General features: G+C 49.6%; 1 protein-coding gene across 1 annotated transcript in view; it reads left to right on the forward strand.

Moving 5' to 3' along the window:
* Reep1 (receptor accessory protein 1) overlaps positions 1-13,858 on the forward strand; it is a 51,386-nt gene that overhangs the window by 32,640 nt on the left and 4,888 nt on the right. Inside the window, exons 6-8 of the mRNA XM_035449045.1 lie at positions 4,588-4,765; positions 7,264-7,299; positions 13,140-13,291. Coding sequence (XP_035304936.1) covers positions 4,588-4,765; positions 7,264-7,299; positions 13,140-13,291 — 366 coding nt within the window. The remainder of the gene's footprint in view (positions 1-4,587; positions 4,766-7,263; positions 7,300-13,139; positions 13,292-13,858) is intronic.

The raw sequence follows: 13,858 nt of genomic DNA on the forward strand, positions 1-13,858 counted from the left end.
GCAATTATGGGAATCACTGCACCTTCACAGGTGGAAGACTGGGTTTATAAACTGGGTTTATGAACTGAGTTTATGAATCTATCCTAGGAGTAGATGGAAGTTGTCATTATTACAGTGAGGCTCTTGACAAGGGCTCTGTGACTCTCCTATCACCAGTTCTGGCATCTGAGCCACCAGTGAAAGCAGAGAGATAGGAGCAGGGTAGGACTCTCTCCTGCATATCAGGAAGAGAAAATGACTCCCCAACTCCAAACCCCTCAGCAGACTTCTCCTCACAGCCTGTTGGACAAGACTGCAGTATAATGCCAGCCATAGCCGCAAGGGAGATAAGAAATTTAAAGTTTTGGTTTTTTGTAATCATCTCAAGAATGAGGACTGGGAAATGGCTCCATCAGTAAAGCACTTGCTATGTAAGCATGAACATCTGAGTCCCCAGAACCCAGTAAAAATGTCAAGTGTGGTGTCACATGCTTGTGATCCCTGTGCTGGAGAGGTACAGACTAAAGGATCCCCAGGGTAGCCTAGCCTAATTTGGCGAACTCCAGGTCAAGGAGAGATCCTGACTCAAAGGAAGTAGACAGTGTTCCAGAGGATGTCCTCTGACCTCCACATACACAAATGCACACATGCCCTAAAGCACCTGCATGCAATACACACACAGGAACATTCAAAAGAAAAAGAACAGCCAAGCGTGGTGGTGCATCCCAGCACTTGGGAAGCAGACACAAATAGACCTTGATGAGTTCAAGGCCAGACCGGTTTACATAGTAAGCTCCAGGCCAGCCAGGGCTGCATAGTAAGACCCTGTCTCAAAAAAGAGAAAAAAAAAGAAAAGGAAAAGAATGAGGTTTGGGAGGACATTCGCATGGTTGGCTCTCAGTGACTCCTACGGTGGCCACAGACATTTGGAATACATTTTATTAAACAGCCCCAAACACTATAGGGTAGTCAGATGGGGAGGCACATGCCTTTAACCACTGTAGGGCTTCTCAGAGCTTTTTAATATCACAGTGTTCATTGAGTTAGGGACAATATGATATTATACTTTTTTTGAGACAGGGACTCAATATGTCGCTCTGGGTGTCCTGAAACTCGGTGTAGACCAGGCTGGCCTCTCCCCCTTCCCAAGTGCTGGGATTAAAGGTGTGTGCCCCTATGCCCTGCTTATATTATGCTTTTTCAAACATAGAGAATCCAAAAATTATTTTTCCAAAGTAGAGAACCCAGTGTGGCAGACAGAAGCTCTTCCAGAAGATGACAGCTCCCAAACAAAAGATGGGGGTTCCCCGACACACAGCTAAAGTAGGCCTCATGGACGGTAAGTAAGAAGGAGGTTGAGTAGAGACTGGGAAGAGCTAAGAGGTTTTCGAGAGGCACGTTGCTTTGAGACGCCTCCAGCTGTTCTGATTTGTTTTCAGGACTCCTGTTTCCATGCTTTCTGTGCTTCCTTTGGGCACAGAGCTCGCTTGGTCCTGAGCCATCCTTATCTCCTCTTTCCTAACCCTTGCCACTTGCAATCTTCCTGATGCTGGTGATATTGGAGCTGCGCTGGCTTGGCTTCTCTGAGTGAAACCGAGCCCTTTGCCATATGGACACGTACTGTGTAGACTGCTGTTTTCCCTCAGGTCTGTTGCAGAGCATTGACAAGACCCAGAAGATGCTGATGGAGTTAGTCCCTGACTGGTTATTTAGGCTTGGGGTCATGAAACCCCACCTGGTCCTTTTGGCCATAAGTTGTCTTTTCTTTCACTGATTTCCGTAGCAACTTAGGTGTTGTGGGCAGCAGGTAACAGCAGCAGCCATCATCTTCACTGGCATAAAAAATAAAATAAAACATTTTTTAAAGATTAATTTTACTTTTAATTGTGTATGTGTGGTGTCTTTTGGGGCAATGTACACATTCCAATAGGTGCATTGTGGGCCAGAGGTGTTGGATCTTCCCAGAGCTGGATTTTTAGGCAGTTGTGAGCCTCTTGATGTGGGTGCTGGGAATTGAACTCAGCTCCTGTGGAAGAGCAACAAGTTCTCTTAACCACTGAGCCATGTCTCCAGGCCCTTAGTTGGCCCTCTCACACATGTAACTCTGGCTTGTTCTACACAGTGGGTATCTTAAGGACACAATACTTTATGTTTTATAGGTTAGTGGCTCTAACTGGATATATTTGGTTACTTAAACCATTTTCTGTTTGTGGTTTGCGTTTGTTGTTGTTGGCTTCTCTGGGAATAAGTTTCACATTGTAGCACAGGTTGGCCTGGAACTGTGTTGCCAAGACAAGCCTCAAACTTGTGATAATTTTCCTGCCTCAGCTCCTGAATGCTGGGATTGCAGGTGTGAGCCCCCATGCCCTGCATGCCATTGTTGTTAGTTTCCTTGAGGCGTGGTTTTTGTATCTTTGGTAGGTTGAGGATTTACCTATTTCCTATCTCGGTGCATCGTTAAACCTTGTGCTTGCCCCTCCCCCGCTTTGGTTGCAGCAGTAATTTGTGGTTTTGCTGTTTTTACTATTATAATTTTTTGTTTCTTGAGATTATAATATATCTTTTCCTTCCTTTCCTGTCCTCCTTTCAACCTCTCCCATGTGCCCCTATCCACTCTTTTAAATTAGTGGCCTCTTTTTCTCTAGTTGTTATGACATATGCCTGTGTGCATACACATTCCTAAGCACATAAACACAGCCTCCTGCTGCTGCCACCCTGTGCCCTCTGCACTGATTCGCTGTGCTGTTGTGTCTACCCTACCTTGTTATTCACAAGTCCTCTGGACCACTCACGCTTCACTATGAAAATAAGAGGCCATTCCCACCCTGCTGTCTCACAGTCTCTGGTTCCCACTGCCTCCCCTGGTACTTGAGAGGAAGCTGCAGGGTTGCCAGCATTCTGAGCACACCCAAGCTCATGGCCTGGCAGTTGGTTGCTCCAGATCCCAGCACTATTTCAGTAACAGCAGTCTCCCCTCGGCCTCCCGTCCCACTCTCGGGTTTCTTTTGTTCTCTGACCCCTCAATTCTTCAGTTCATCGGTATCCAACCATCTACTGGAACAAGGGCAAACACCTACCAGGGCCTCGTTCCTGTACAAACTGGCTAGAGAGATGGCTCAGTGGTTAAGAGTGTTTGCTGCTCTTCTGGAGGACCCGTGCTTGGTTCCCAGTATCCATGTCCACAGCTCACGGTTGTCTGTAACTCCAGCTCCAGGGTATCTGATACCCAGTTCTGGCTTAGCTAGCAGTTGCTTGCATGAGTGCGCGCATGCGTGTACACGTACACGTACACACACACACACACACACACACTAATACATAACTTTAAAGTTACAATCTTTAAAACGATAACTGACTCCCTGAAGCCCGCCTGCAGCCAGCAGTTGCCAGAAACTCCTCAGCAAGGATAGGACTTTCATAAATTTGATCAAAACACATTACATGCATGTTTGAGAGCCTCAAATAATAGGTGAAAACTAAAATAAGTTCTAAACAACAGCGAAATGTAACATCCCTCTCTCCTGCACTGAGGCATACCTGCACACCTAGAGCAACACCCAGTCTTGTCTTTGCCATCCTTTCTCTGTACACAGACCTGTCACTCAGGACCAGGTAGGGAAGGGAAGGTTTGCTCTTCCATCCACACAGCTTTTCTAAACAAAAGGATACATTCACACCCAGATTCACTCCACAGCTCCTTCAGTGTGGGAAGTGGTGGTTATTTCAACAGCAGAGATTTTTTTTAAATATCATTTCTTCCTTCCTGATTCATTACCTTTTAGGTATTTTATGAAACTCAAATGTGCCAAGATGAGGAAATGTGCCTTGTAAACCATCTCAGCTTCACAGATTTAAAAAAAAAAACAAAACAAAAAGACGGCTGTCATACATTGAAACAGCACCAGCTGCATTTTATAGCCTTTGGGAAGGAGGAGGGCTGAGCGCATAGAATATTAGGTTTTGAGTTTGTAACCAGATTCTGAGAACTGAGGATAATTGTGACCATATATAGACTTTTACTGGTGGGAAAGCCAGTGGCCTGCAGCCATCTCTAGAGAGTAGGGGCTGCAGTGGCTGGGGATGTCGCTGAGGTGGTAGAGCCTGGCATGCATAGAACCCTGAATTTGATACCATCAATACATAAACCGGGTGTGGTGCCCCATGCCTGTAATCCTTGCATTTGGGAGGTGAAGACAAGAGAATCAGGAGTTCACAATTGTACTAACAGGTATATGCCTACATTGCTAAGCAGTAAGTTCAAGGCCAGCCTCAGACACATGAGACCCTATCTCAAACAAAACCAGGTCGGGGAGCTGCAGAGGATAGTAATACTAACTGCAGATTTCCTTGGGGTGTCTGAAAGAGGGAAGGGAGCAGTTCTAAAAGATGGGGAGTAACGACTGAACCCCAGAGATGGCCGAGAATATATCTGGCCTATCAGCAAGTGTATCTGGGAACCTCAGGAGAGGCAGCCCAGGGCCTATTTCTGCCTTGTCTACTCACAGAGCAAAGGTCCCTCAGCCTTTGTCACGTCTCATGTCTGTTCCCATTATTACCCATAAGCCTACGGTCAGGCCTCTGACAAGCGCTCTACTGTGTTGTGTTCAGGGACAGGGTGCCTTGTCGGAGAGACTACGGAGCTTCAGCATGCAGGACCTCACCACCATCAGGGGTGATGGTGCCCCTGCTCCCTCAGGCTCACCTCCACCAGGGACTGGACGGTCCAGTGGCAAACATGGCCAGCCTAAGATGTCCAGGAGTGCTTCTGAGAGTGCTGGCAGCTCAGGTAGGTCTCTCCACTTCCCTCTCTCACTCTTGGGCCTCATTGTCATTAAGAGGAGCAGTACTGGATCACACACACAGTGTCTCTTGCCCCATGGACCTATCACCAACAGAGATATTTGTTAGATTATACCAGGCCAGATGAGAAGCACAGCCACTCAGGAAGCTGGCCTGGGGACTGTGCCTCGGGCAGGATAGGTTACTAGCATCAGCAGGTTATTCCACCATCATTGTCTGAGGAATCGGAGTGTTGGGTGCTAGTACCTCAGCCAAGTCAGGAGCAGAAATATAGTCTGGGCCTTGGGCGTACTTTCAATTCTCTCTGGCCCCATACTCAGGTCTCGTGGCCCCCTGAGCATCTCCTGCCACTCCTCAGGGATGGTGACACCCATAGGCTTTTAGATGATAGTGACTCAGGGAGCAGAGCTGAGTTGCTGACAGAAAATGGGGGACAGCAGGAAGTACAGAGGACAATGCTGGGTCACCACCTTCCCCTGATGGCAGAGAGTGGGGGAGGGTGCCAGTCACCACCTTCCCCTGATGGCAGAGAGTGGGGGAGGGTGCCAGTCACCACCTTCCCCTGATGGCAGAGAGTGGGGCAGGATGCCAGTCACCACCTTCCCCTGATGGCAGAGAGTGGGGCAGGGTGCCAGTCACCACCTTCTCCTGATGGCAGAGAGTGGGGCAGGGTGCTGGGTCACTAACTTCCCCTGATAGTGGAGAGTGTGTTGGGGGGGTGTTGCTGGGTCACCACCTTTCCCCCTTCTTGTTACAGAATAATTAGAACTTGGGCTGTTCTGGAATATGATGTTACATATGTTTGTCCTGCCCTTAAACATGCAAACCAGTCCCTCCAGGGCACCTGGACCCTTACTGTGTACTATAAGAGGCAGCATGAAAGGCACCTGGGCTCTGAGCCCCAGATCCTGACACCTGATTCTGAGGATTAGCACATGGTGTAGACACGATAACACATTCGGGCCCAAACACTCAATACCATACTCAATACCATGCCTGGTACCAGTAGTTAGTAAGTAGCTATTGTTACAAATCTTACTATTTCTTTATTTCACCTAAGAACGTTCTTTACAATACTGAAAGTGTTCAGGAGACAATGGCTTTTCTCTGAGGCAGTGTAAGCCCTGATATTGGAATGGCCCACACCAAAACTGGAAGGTCAGGTAGGGCACCCTGCTTTGGCTGTGAAGTGGCCCAGGGAGCCCAGCATCCCTTTCCATCAAGAGTCTATTTCGTCATTTGAAAGGAGAATCAAGTAGAGGCCGCAGCACAGAGAGGTCATATACTCTGCCAGGGCCACACAAAACCAGAATCCAGGCTCCTCCCCAGACTGCCTCTTGATAGAGTTTTCAGGTCAGGGGCTCAGCATGAAATGAGAGGAGGTTGGAGACCACACAAAAATATACATGGTATACAAAATGATACACTTGCAAGAGCACAGTTAAGCAAAAAGATGCACATAAATATTGAAATGCATGTTTCCTGAGGAAGGAGAATGGGTGGGGTACTGGATAGAAGCAATGGAATGGGCCTGGGACACAGTGATTTTGGTCGGCTGAGAAGTAGGGACAAAACCATTTGCCCTCTGCATCTTGAGGAAACAAAGAAAGGAACAATGAGACGCAGAATCTGTTTTGCTGTGAGTCCTCTGCCTGCAGACTTCTAGCAGACAGACCCTGGTTCTGCCTCCCTCTCTAACTGACCTCCACTTGCCTGCCACATGCCTTGCACAGAACGGCCCCTACAAGTAGCCTGAGGAGAGCACAGGGCCGGGGCTTGGTAGATGGAAAAGCAGAGTCCTTTGCTGCCACCTTCAGCACCCAGGAGGAGGCTGAGCCACACACCAGAGCTGATTCACCTGCCTGGAGTTTGCCCTCTGGTTGGAGGGGTTAGGACAGGTGGAGACTGACTGTCCTCCCCCCAGAGTGAACTGAGAGGGAGGGACCACACACTGGAATGGCTGGCATTAGCCACCAGGAAGGGTACACCGGGAGTTGAGAAAATGAAGAGAGCCTTCCATAGACTCTGAGTCACTGGGTCAGCATGGATTTAGTGAGCACCTACTGTATGCTTGATCCATGTGGTCTGGAGACCTATGAATGTGGTGTCCAAAGCAGTAGCCAATTAGTCCTTTTGCCAAATGCTCAGACACTAGTTCACTTGGGATGAGAGAACAGTCTGAGGAGGTTTCCTGGAGGACTCTCTGAATCAAACAGTCTAGAAGGAGAGGTTTTGAGGAAGAGATGGTTATTCCCAGGGGAAACTCTCACTGTGCCCACAGCGACAGGAAGCAGGGCTTGGCCCTAGTGGAAGTGGAATCAGAGGTTATCCCTTCCCTCACTGCAGTGTCTGGAGACTCTTCCCTCTTCCTGGGATTCCAACCCAGGGGATTTGCACACTTCCCTGGGGCTTCCTGTTTGCTGGGGCCTGGTTCCTGTTAGGCGGGGGGCTATCTCTGACAGCACCCCCACCCGATTCCCACAGTGTGTACCTGCTGCCCCACCTGCAGGACCCGGAAAGGTGAGTAGCAGCCTGCCTGCCTGCAGCCTGCTAGATTCAGCTTGCTTCAGGGGGTCACTAACCAGGTGCTGGCCCCTGACCTTGGGGCTCCCTTTCAGCTGCATGGGCCAGATGGGGAACTCTTAAGGCAAGCACTGTCTTACACTTCCATGGCCAAACCCCTCAGGAAGCTGCAGTCAGGAAGCTGGCTGGGATCAGTCACCTGAAGACTTGACTGAGCCTGGCAGAGCCACTCCAAGATGGCTCCAGGGGCCACTGCCTGCAGCTCTTTACCATTGGGGTCTCTCTCAGGCTGTTGGAGAGTCCCCACACATGGCAAGTGACTTGGCCCAGAGTGAATGGTTCTAGATAGAGAGACAGGAAGCCTTTGTAACTGTTCATGACCTTGCCTTTGAAGTCAACCTAGCGATTACTCTAAGTTGAGTTGTTCTGCTTGATGACCGTGAGTCACCAAACCAAACCTATGTTCCACGAGAGGAGAATTACCCAGCCTCTTAAAACAAATGTCAGAAACACATGTGTGAACCTTTAACCCAATGAATAGTCCTACACAGCCCTGTGCAATGTGTCCTGAGGACTGCCCACGCTCCCTTGAAGGGAGGAAGCCCTGAGTTTTCAGGGAATTCAGCCCTGCTAAGGGAGCTCCGGCTTGCCACTTACTGCCACTTGTGCAGCTTTGTGTGACTCACCTAACTGCTCTGAACCTGTTTCTTCATCATAAAACAGAGACGGGGTCCCTGCTTCCCTCCCTGAACTGTTACGGAAATAATGGCTGTTAAAAGGCTTTTTGAAGGGTGACTACTATTCATTATATTTATTTGTGTATGGGGGCGTATGTGGACATGTGATATGTGTGTCATGGCCTGTGTGCGGAGATCAGAGAACAACGTGGGAGAGTCGGTTCTCCCTTTCCACAGTGTGAGTTCGGAGGATCAAATTCAGACCATCGGGCTGGGCAGCAGGCACTTTTACTTGCTGAGCCGTCTCTCTGGCCCATGACCACTATTTTACAAGCTGGACTAGCCAGACAAACTCAGGATCCTGGGACTCTCACTTGTAGACAGACACTCTTGATGTTACATTTGCTGGTGTGTGTGAGTGACAGCTGGTGGAGCTATGGCTCTCTGGGGCCAGCTACACTGCTCTCTTAGAAGATGTCCCTCTATTTTGCCTGAATTTAACTAGATGTATTAGGGGCTAGGGAAGGGTCCTGGGTTTTGAAAGCCATAAATAAATCCAAGACAAGTGACAGACAGGGACACTGAGCAGGGACACAGTGGGAGGGCAGCATTCAACCAATCTGGGAAGTTGGGGACTCCCATTGCTAGACACTGGTACAGGGATCTGGTAGACTTTCTGGTTCATAGGAAACAGCACTCCAGTGTCCCCAGGTGGCCATGGTCATTTCTGTCCTTCATTCTGCATGTTGAATTGTAAATTCCATGAGCCAGGATAGTACCGCCTAGGACCAGCTCAGCTAATGTCCCATCCCTTCTGCTCCATTCTTCCTCCTGGCTCTAAGATACCTTCACCTATGGGACACCAGCGGTTTGGTTTTATAGTCAAAGTCTGCATGCCAGACAACTAAATCAGTGGATGGTAGGGACTTGTGGATTCTGTAGGCCCCTGTGACAGGTGTCTTAGTGTGGATGGGGGTTTGGGAGCGTGGAACAGCCAGTAGCAAATAGCTGGGAGCACTAGCTGGAATGGATCTGCTTGGAGTTGTGGCCAGGACGCTTTGGCCCCAGCCCTGTCTTTTGCAAGCCTTCTCCTAGGGTCCTGCTGACATCCAGTACTCTAGAACTTTCTCCCTGCCCCCAGAGCTCCTAGCAAGGACCCAGCCCATGATTCCTCCCATTGCATCCCTCTGTGTCCTTAAGGACAACTCTCCTCTCTGTGCCTTATCCTCCCTTCTGTAAGGTCTGTGGTCCCTCCAGCTCTCTGCAAGTAAAGGCACCCTGCTGGGAAGTGCTGGCACATGGTGCTGGGATGTATTTGTCTGACACCTGGGGCTGGAAGCTTCAACACCTTTTGAGAGGATTCCAGAGGGTCTGGGGTGCTTTTCTCCTGATCCCCTGAAATACAGCATGTGGGCTGTGTTCAGTCCAGAGCATGGGAAGGCCCTAGGCATCCTTGGAGACTTAGGGCCTTAGGCTCCCTGGGGAGAAACTGAACAAATCCAGCTCTCAACTCAAGACAGTGGAGAAAGGGAAGGTGAGCATTTGGGAGGCTGATAGTCACCACAGAAGGCAGTGACAGCCATGGCATTAGAGCTCACAGGCCCGGCAAGCAGCAGATGTTAGACATAGCCTATTCTAAACTGTGCCTCCCAGGCGCTAGAACATTCTCTCTCTACCTCAGCTTCATTCTGCCTGTCAGTCAGTTCCCTGCTGTTCCCTGCGTATTTCTGTCTCTTTGTAGATGCTTCTGTTATTACCCCGGTCCACCACTTTTCCTGCCCTCTTTTTCTCCTCTTCCCCTGAGCTGCCTGTCACTAGTCAGAAAGGTGTGTATCAGGGCCCCTTTTAAAATCAAGTATGCGGGGCATAAACCTAAGTATGTGTGAGTTTCGTTCTAAAGCCCCTTCTCTAACAGAATTTTCTTTCCTCTCTCCTTGGTGACTGCTGGGAACCTGGATGTAAGTGCTCAGACAGGCATGTCCTTTCAACACATTTGCTGCCTTGCGTCACTAATGTGTGTCGTGTGGGATGGATGCTAACCTGGGTGTCGTGCTGCACTGTAGGTGGGTGGCTCAAGGCTTAGGGCTGGCAGATCTGTTCAGGTCTTTAAAGGGCTTAGACTTCCCAACCCCTCCTCTCCATCCTTCAGTGCTGAGCCTGACACTAATACACGCACACCCCATGCTGTGGAAGACAACAGGAACCCCTGTCCTTAAGTAGAAACCACAACCTTGACCCAACCATGACAGCATGGTGGGCTCCAGGCCTGGGCTGCTATTGCTGAAGGGCTAGGAGGAGTGTGGCATGACCCCTTATGGGAGAGCCTGTACCCACAAAAGTTCCCAGGGTCCTTGGGTATGGTCCATTGCTAGGGCTGAGCACATATCAGGTCACAAGTCTATGCAAATCTATAGGCACACTCCTGCATTTCCTGCCCAGTCAATTGTCCGGTTCCTCAGACTGGTACCACCCCCTCAGTGTGGCCAAGTTTGGTGTGGCTTATTTCTTATTTACTCTGCTGCTTGCTCCAAAAAGGAAATGAATATGAAGGAAATATATGTGAAATGTTGACTCAAAGTGAGGAAAAAGTGGAAGTTAGAGGATGGAGAAAGGAGATTGGATCAGGAGAAAATTCTAATGCCAGCCACCTGGTCATGGAGCAACAAGACCTGGAGAGGGAAGTACAGCTAGCCAGTGTCCACAGTGCACCAGAGCTCGGAAATGTGTCTTGTCCATGTTTATTTTCTATCCCGAGAGTGAGACAACGTACAAACAAGGGGCCTAGTTGTAGGGCACCTACCTGGTGTGTGCAAAGCCATGGATTTAATTTCCGGCATGCTAAATAAATAAATGAATACCAACAACACACATGACAGATGTACAGGGACCATCCTAACAGTTGGGCTGTTTTTTAGGCGGGGTTCTGTATGGCTTCCATCTGAAGCTATTTCTGTCCCCAGCCACCCACACTGGCCTCCCTTGCTCCCAGCCTCTGCCCAGATCAGGGATGGCTTCTACTCCTGCCTGTATATCTGGATGACCTCCACTCCTAGGAGTCACAGGATCATTTCTTTTCAAAATACAGTCCTTGTTCAAGGTTGCAGTGGAGAGCATGTACAATGCCCTGTTAACAGTTTCAGTACTGAGATGGACATTGGGTTTTTTGTTTGTTTTATTTTGCTTTTGTGCCTGAGACAGGATCCCCACACTGTAACCCAGACTGTCTTGGAACTTACTGTGTGGCCCAGGATAACCCATGGCAATTGTTAGGATTGCCTGAGTGCATGCCCAGCTTACGGGGTGTTTACCATTATTGTGGCTAATGGTGATTTGGATGCCCAGCCTCAGTGCATTCTGGTGGGTGGACTGAGTAATTAGATACCCAAGGGTCCTGCTGTGTCTCTGGGTTATCTTCTGATGCCTGTGATGATTGGACAGGGAAAGCCCTGGAAACAGGGTTTAAGAGGAGCAGCACACACCTGTTCGAGGCCTAACCTCAGCCAGTACCCAGCCCCATCCTCAGGATGAAGGTTTTTGATGGGTGGGGCTGGCCAGCATGCTTCTGCATTTTTACCTTGGCATGGGAGCTTTAGGTCCTGGGTAGCCTGGACCTTATGCTCCCTCCCAGGCAGGAGCAATCTGTGTCCAGAGGAACGTCCTGTTAGTGTGTTCCAATGAGATCTTTGAGGTGGCAACAGGCGTGGCAGTACCGGCTTAATGCCGGTCCTCTGAGGCTCGGGGGATATGAGGGATGAGTACCCACAAACCCACAACCTCAGGAAGTTTTCTGCTGAGCTGAGACAAGGTGGCTGACAAGAGAATCAGGGCACATGGCAGGGGCCGCAGGGTACAGACTATAACATTACTGGGGGTCTGGAGCAAGGAGGCCCTGGAGGGCCAAAGTGTTCAAGAAGTGTCATGGAGTTACTGTCCTCTAGTTCAACTAGCCGATTTAGGTAGTGGAGGGACAAAAAAACAACTTAACTTGGAGTCAACAGACTGAGAGAAACACAAAGTGAAGAAAGGCAAATGTATGATGTCAGGCCCTGACAAACTGCCTGAGCAGCTGGCTCTCCACCCACTGCTCCGCTCTGCAAGGCCTGCTGAAGGCAGCTGTGTTCTCGTGCTGCCCTCTGCTGGCAGCCGTGGAACACAGCAACGCAAACTGGAGAAGCTCCTAGTTGCTGGCTTTAGTTTTAGTTCGTATTGGCTGCTGTTACAGAGCAACCAGCCCTCCGCGGACAGATGGAACCAGTTCTGTGGCTGAATGTGATTTTAGGAGCGGTAGCAGAGTAACCCAGGAAGAGCTCAGGTTTCTGTCTGCAGACGTCAGTGTGGTGGAGCCAGATGAGCTGTGGGCCCTCTAGCTCTACCTTCTGTGATTCTGGGTGATGACAACATACAAAGAATAGAAAGGCATGCCTGTGGATGCCAGATAAACTGGGTATGGGCAGAGAATAATTTACATACTAACTAAGCTAGCACATCCTGGCTCAGTAACTCGGCTGCATTCAATGGGCCAAGTTAGTTCTGGAGCTTTGCCTATAGTTCATTCAAGTTAGACTGAAATAGGAATCTTGCTGTCATGTGGGGGCTGGGTGGCAGATACATTCAGATTTTGCATATAAATGAGGGCCCTCTGCTATCTAGCACTAGGTCCTTTGAAATGAAAAATCTGTACAGCACAGCTCGAAGTTATCCCTTGAGGTCTCTTGGCATTTTACAGAATACCTAGTGCTGCACGCACAAGGGTACCGCCTGCACTGTCAACACGACCCGAGTATGCAGTTTAGAAAGCCAGGCATCACTCCTCAGGAGCACAGCTCTCGTTTAGGAGAAGAGTCTTCCCTGAGCACTCTTCCCATGTCAATTCACGGGTCTAAGCATCAGGGCTTGGCAAGTCTCGGAGCGTCTCCTGCCATCCTCCTGGGAGCTGTTCAGTGGTTTCTGAGCCTATTATATGCATGCGGCCTCGTCTTCCAATTACACCTTCACCCACTTTCCAGCCCTCCTAAAGACAGTGGAGCTTCTCCAGACCCGGGCCCCGGACTATTCTAACAGGTTTGTCGTGCTGTGTACCTAACCTTGCCCTCCCTTGTTCCTTCCCACACTGACCCCGCCCCTGCGCTGTACTTTGTCTCCTGTTAGATGGACATTAAGTGGTTGAGGGAGATGTGAATGAGGGTGGTGTGAAGTCATGGGAGCCCCACCAGGTCCAAAGCCCACTGGCGTTTTCTGACGAGGAGGAGGAGGACCTGTTGGAGTTCATGTACAAGTATAAGGCACCGAGGAGGACGGAGTTGCCCCTGGAGGTACATGGTGTCTGGAGGTGTGGGCTGGATCACATGTTTGCACTGGAGATCTGGGGGGCCTGAGAATGGTATCACTTGTGATACTCAACCTTCTCTGAGTGCTTAGGGGAAAAAATGACTTCCCTATCAAATAGGTAGGACAAGGCACCAGGTAGCCTCTAGCTACCCGCCAAGGGGCATGTGGCAGGGGGAGGGTGGAGGGTGGAATCAGTTCTAGAGATGGAAATCAGTTAAGTGCCTCACCAGATGAGCCATTTCTTCAGCACCACAGTTCTTTAAAGTTACCAGAAAACAATATACTTGGCATTATGGCCAGTTGGGATGTAGATGGGTTTGACAGCAGCAGGACCATGCCTGGCACGCACTGGCTATGTTCTGTGACACAGGTGGAGAGTCACTAGGCATGGGCTCAGGTCAAAGCCACTTGGTTCCTCTCTGGTTCCCTATGTACTGAGCTCTCTGGCCTGAAGGTCCATTGTGAGAACATCATGATTCCTGTCACAATCCTGTGAGAACCAGATGATATGCTCAGAAACATTCCCCTTGACAAGCATGGAGGCCTAGCTT

The sequence above is a fragment of the Cricetulus griseus genome, chromosome 8, assembly GCF_003668045.3.
Source record: "Cricetulus griseus strain 17A/GY chromosome 8, alternate assembly CriGri-PICRH-1.0, whole genome shotgun sequence".
Classification (NCBI taxonomy): Eukaryota; Metazoa; Chordata; class Mammalia; order Rodentia; family Cricetidae; genus Cricetulus; species Cricetulus griseus.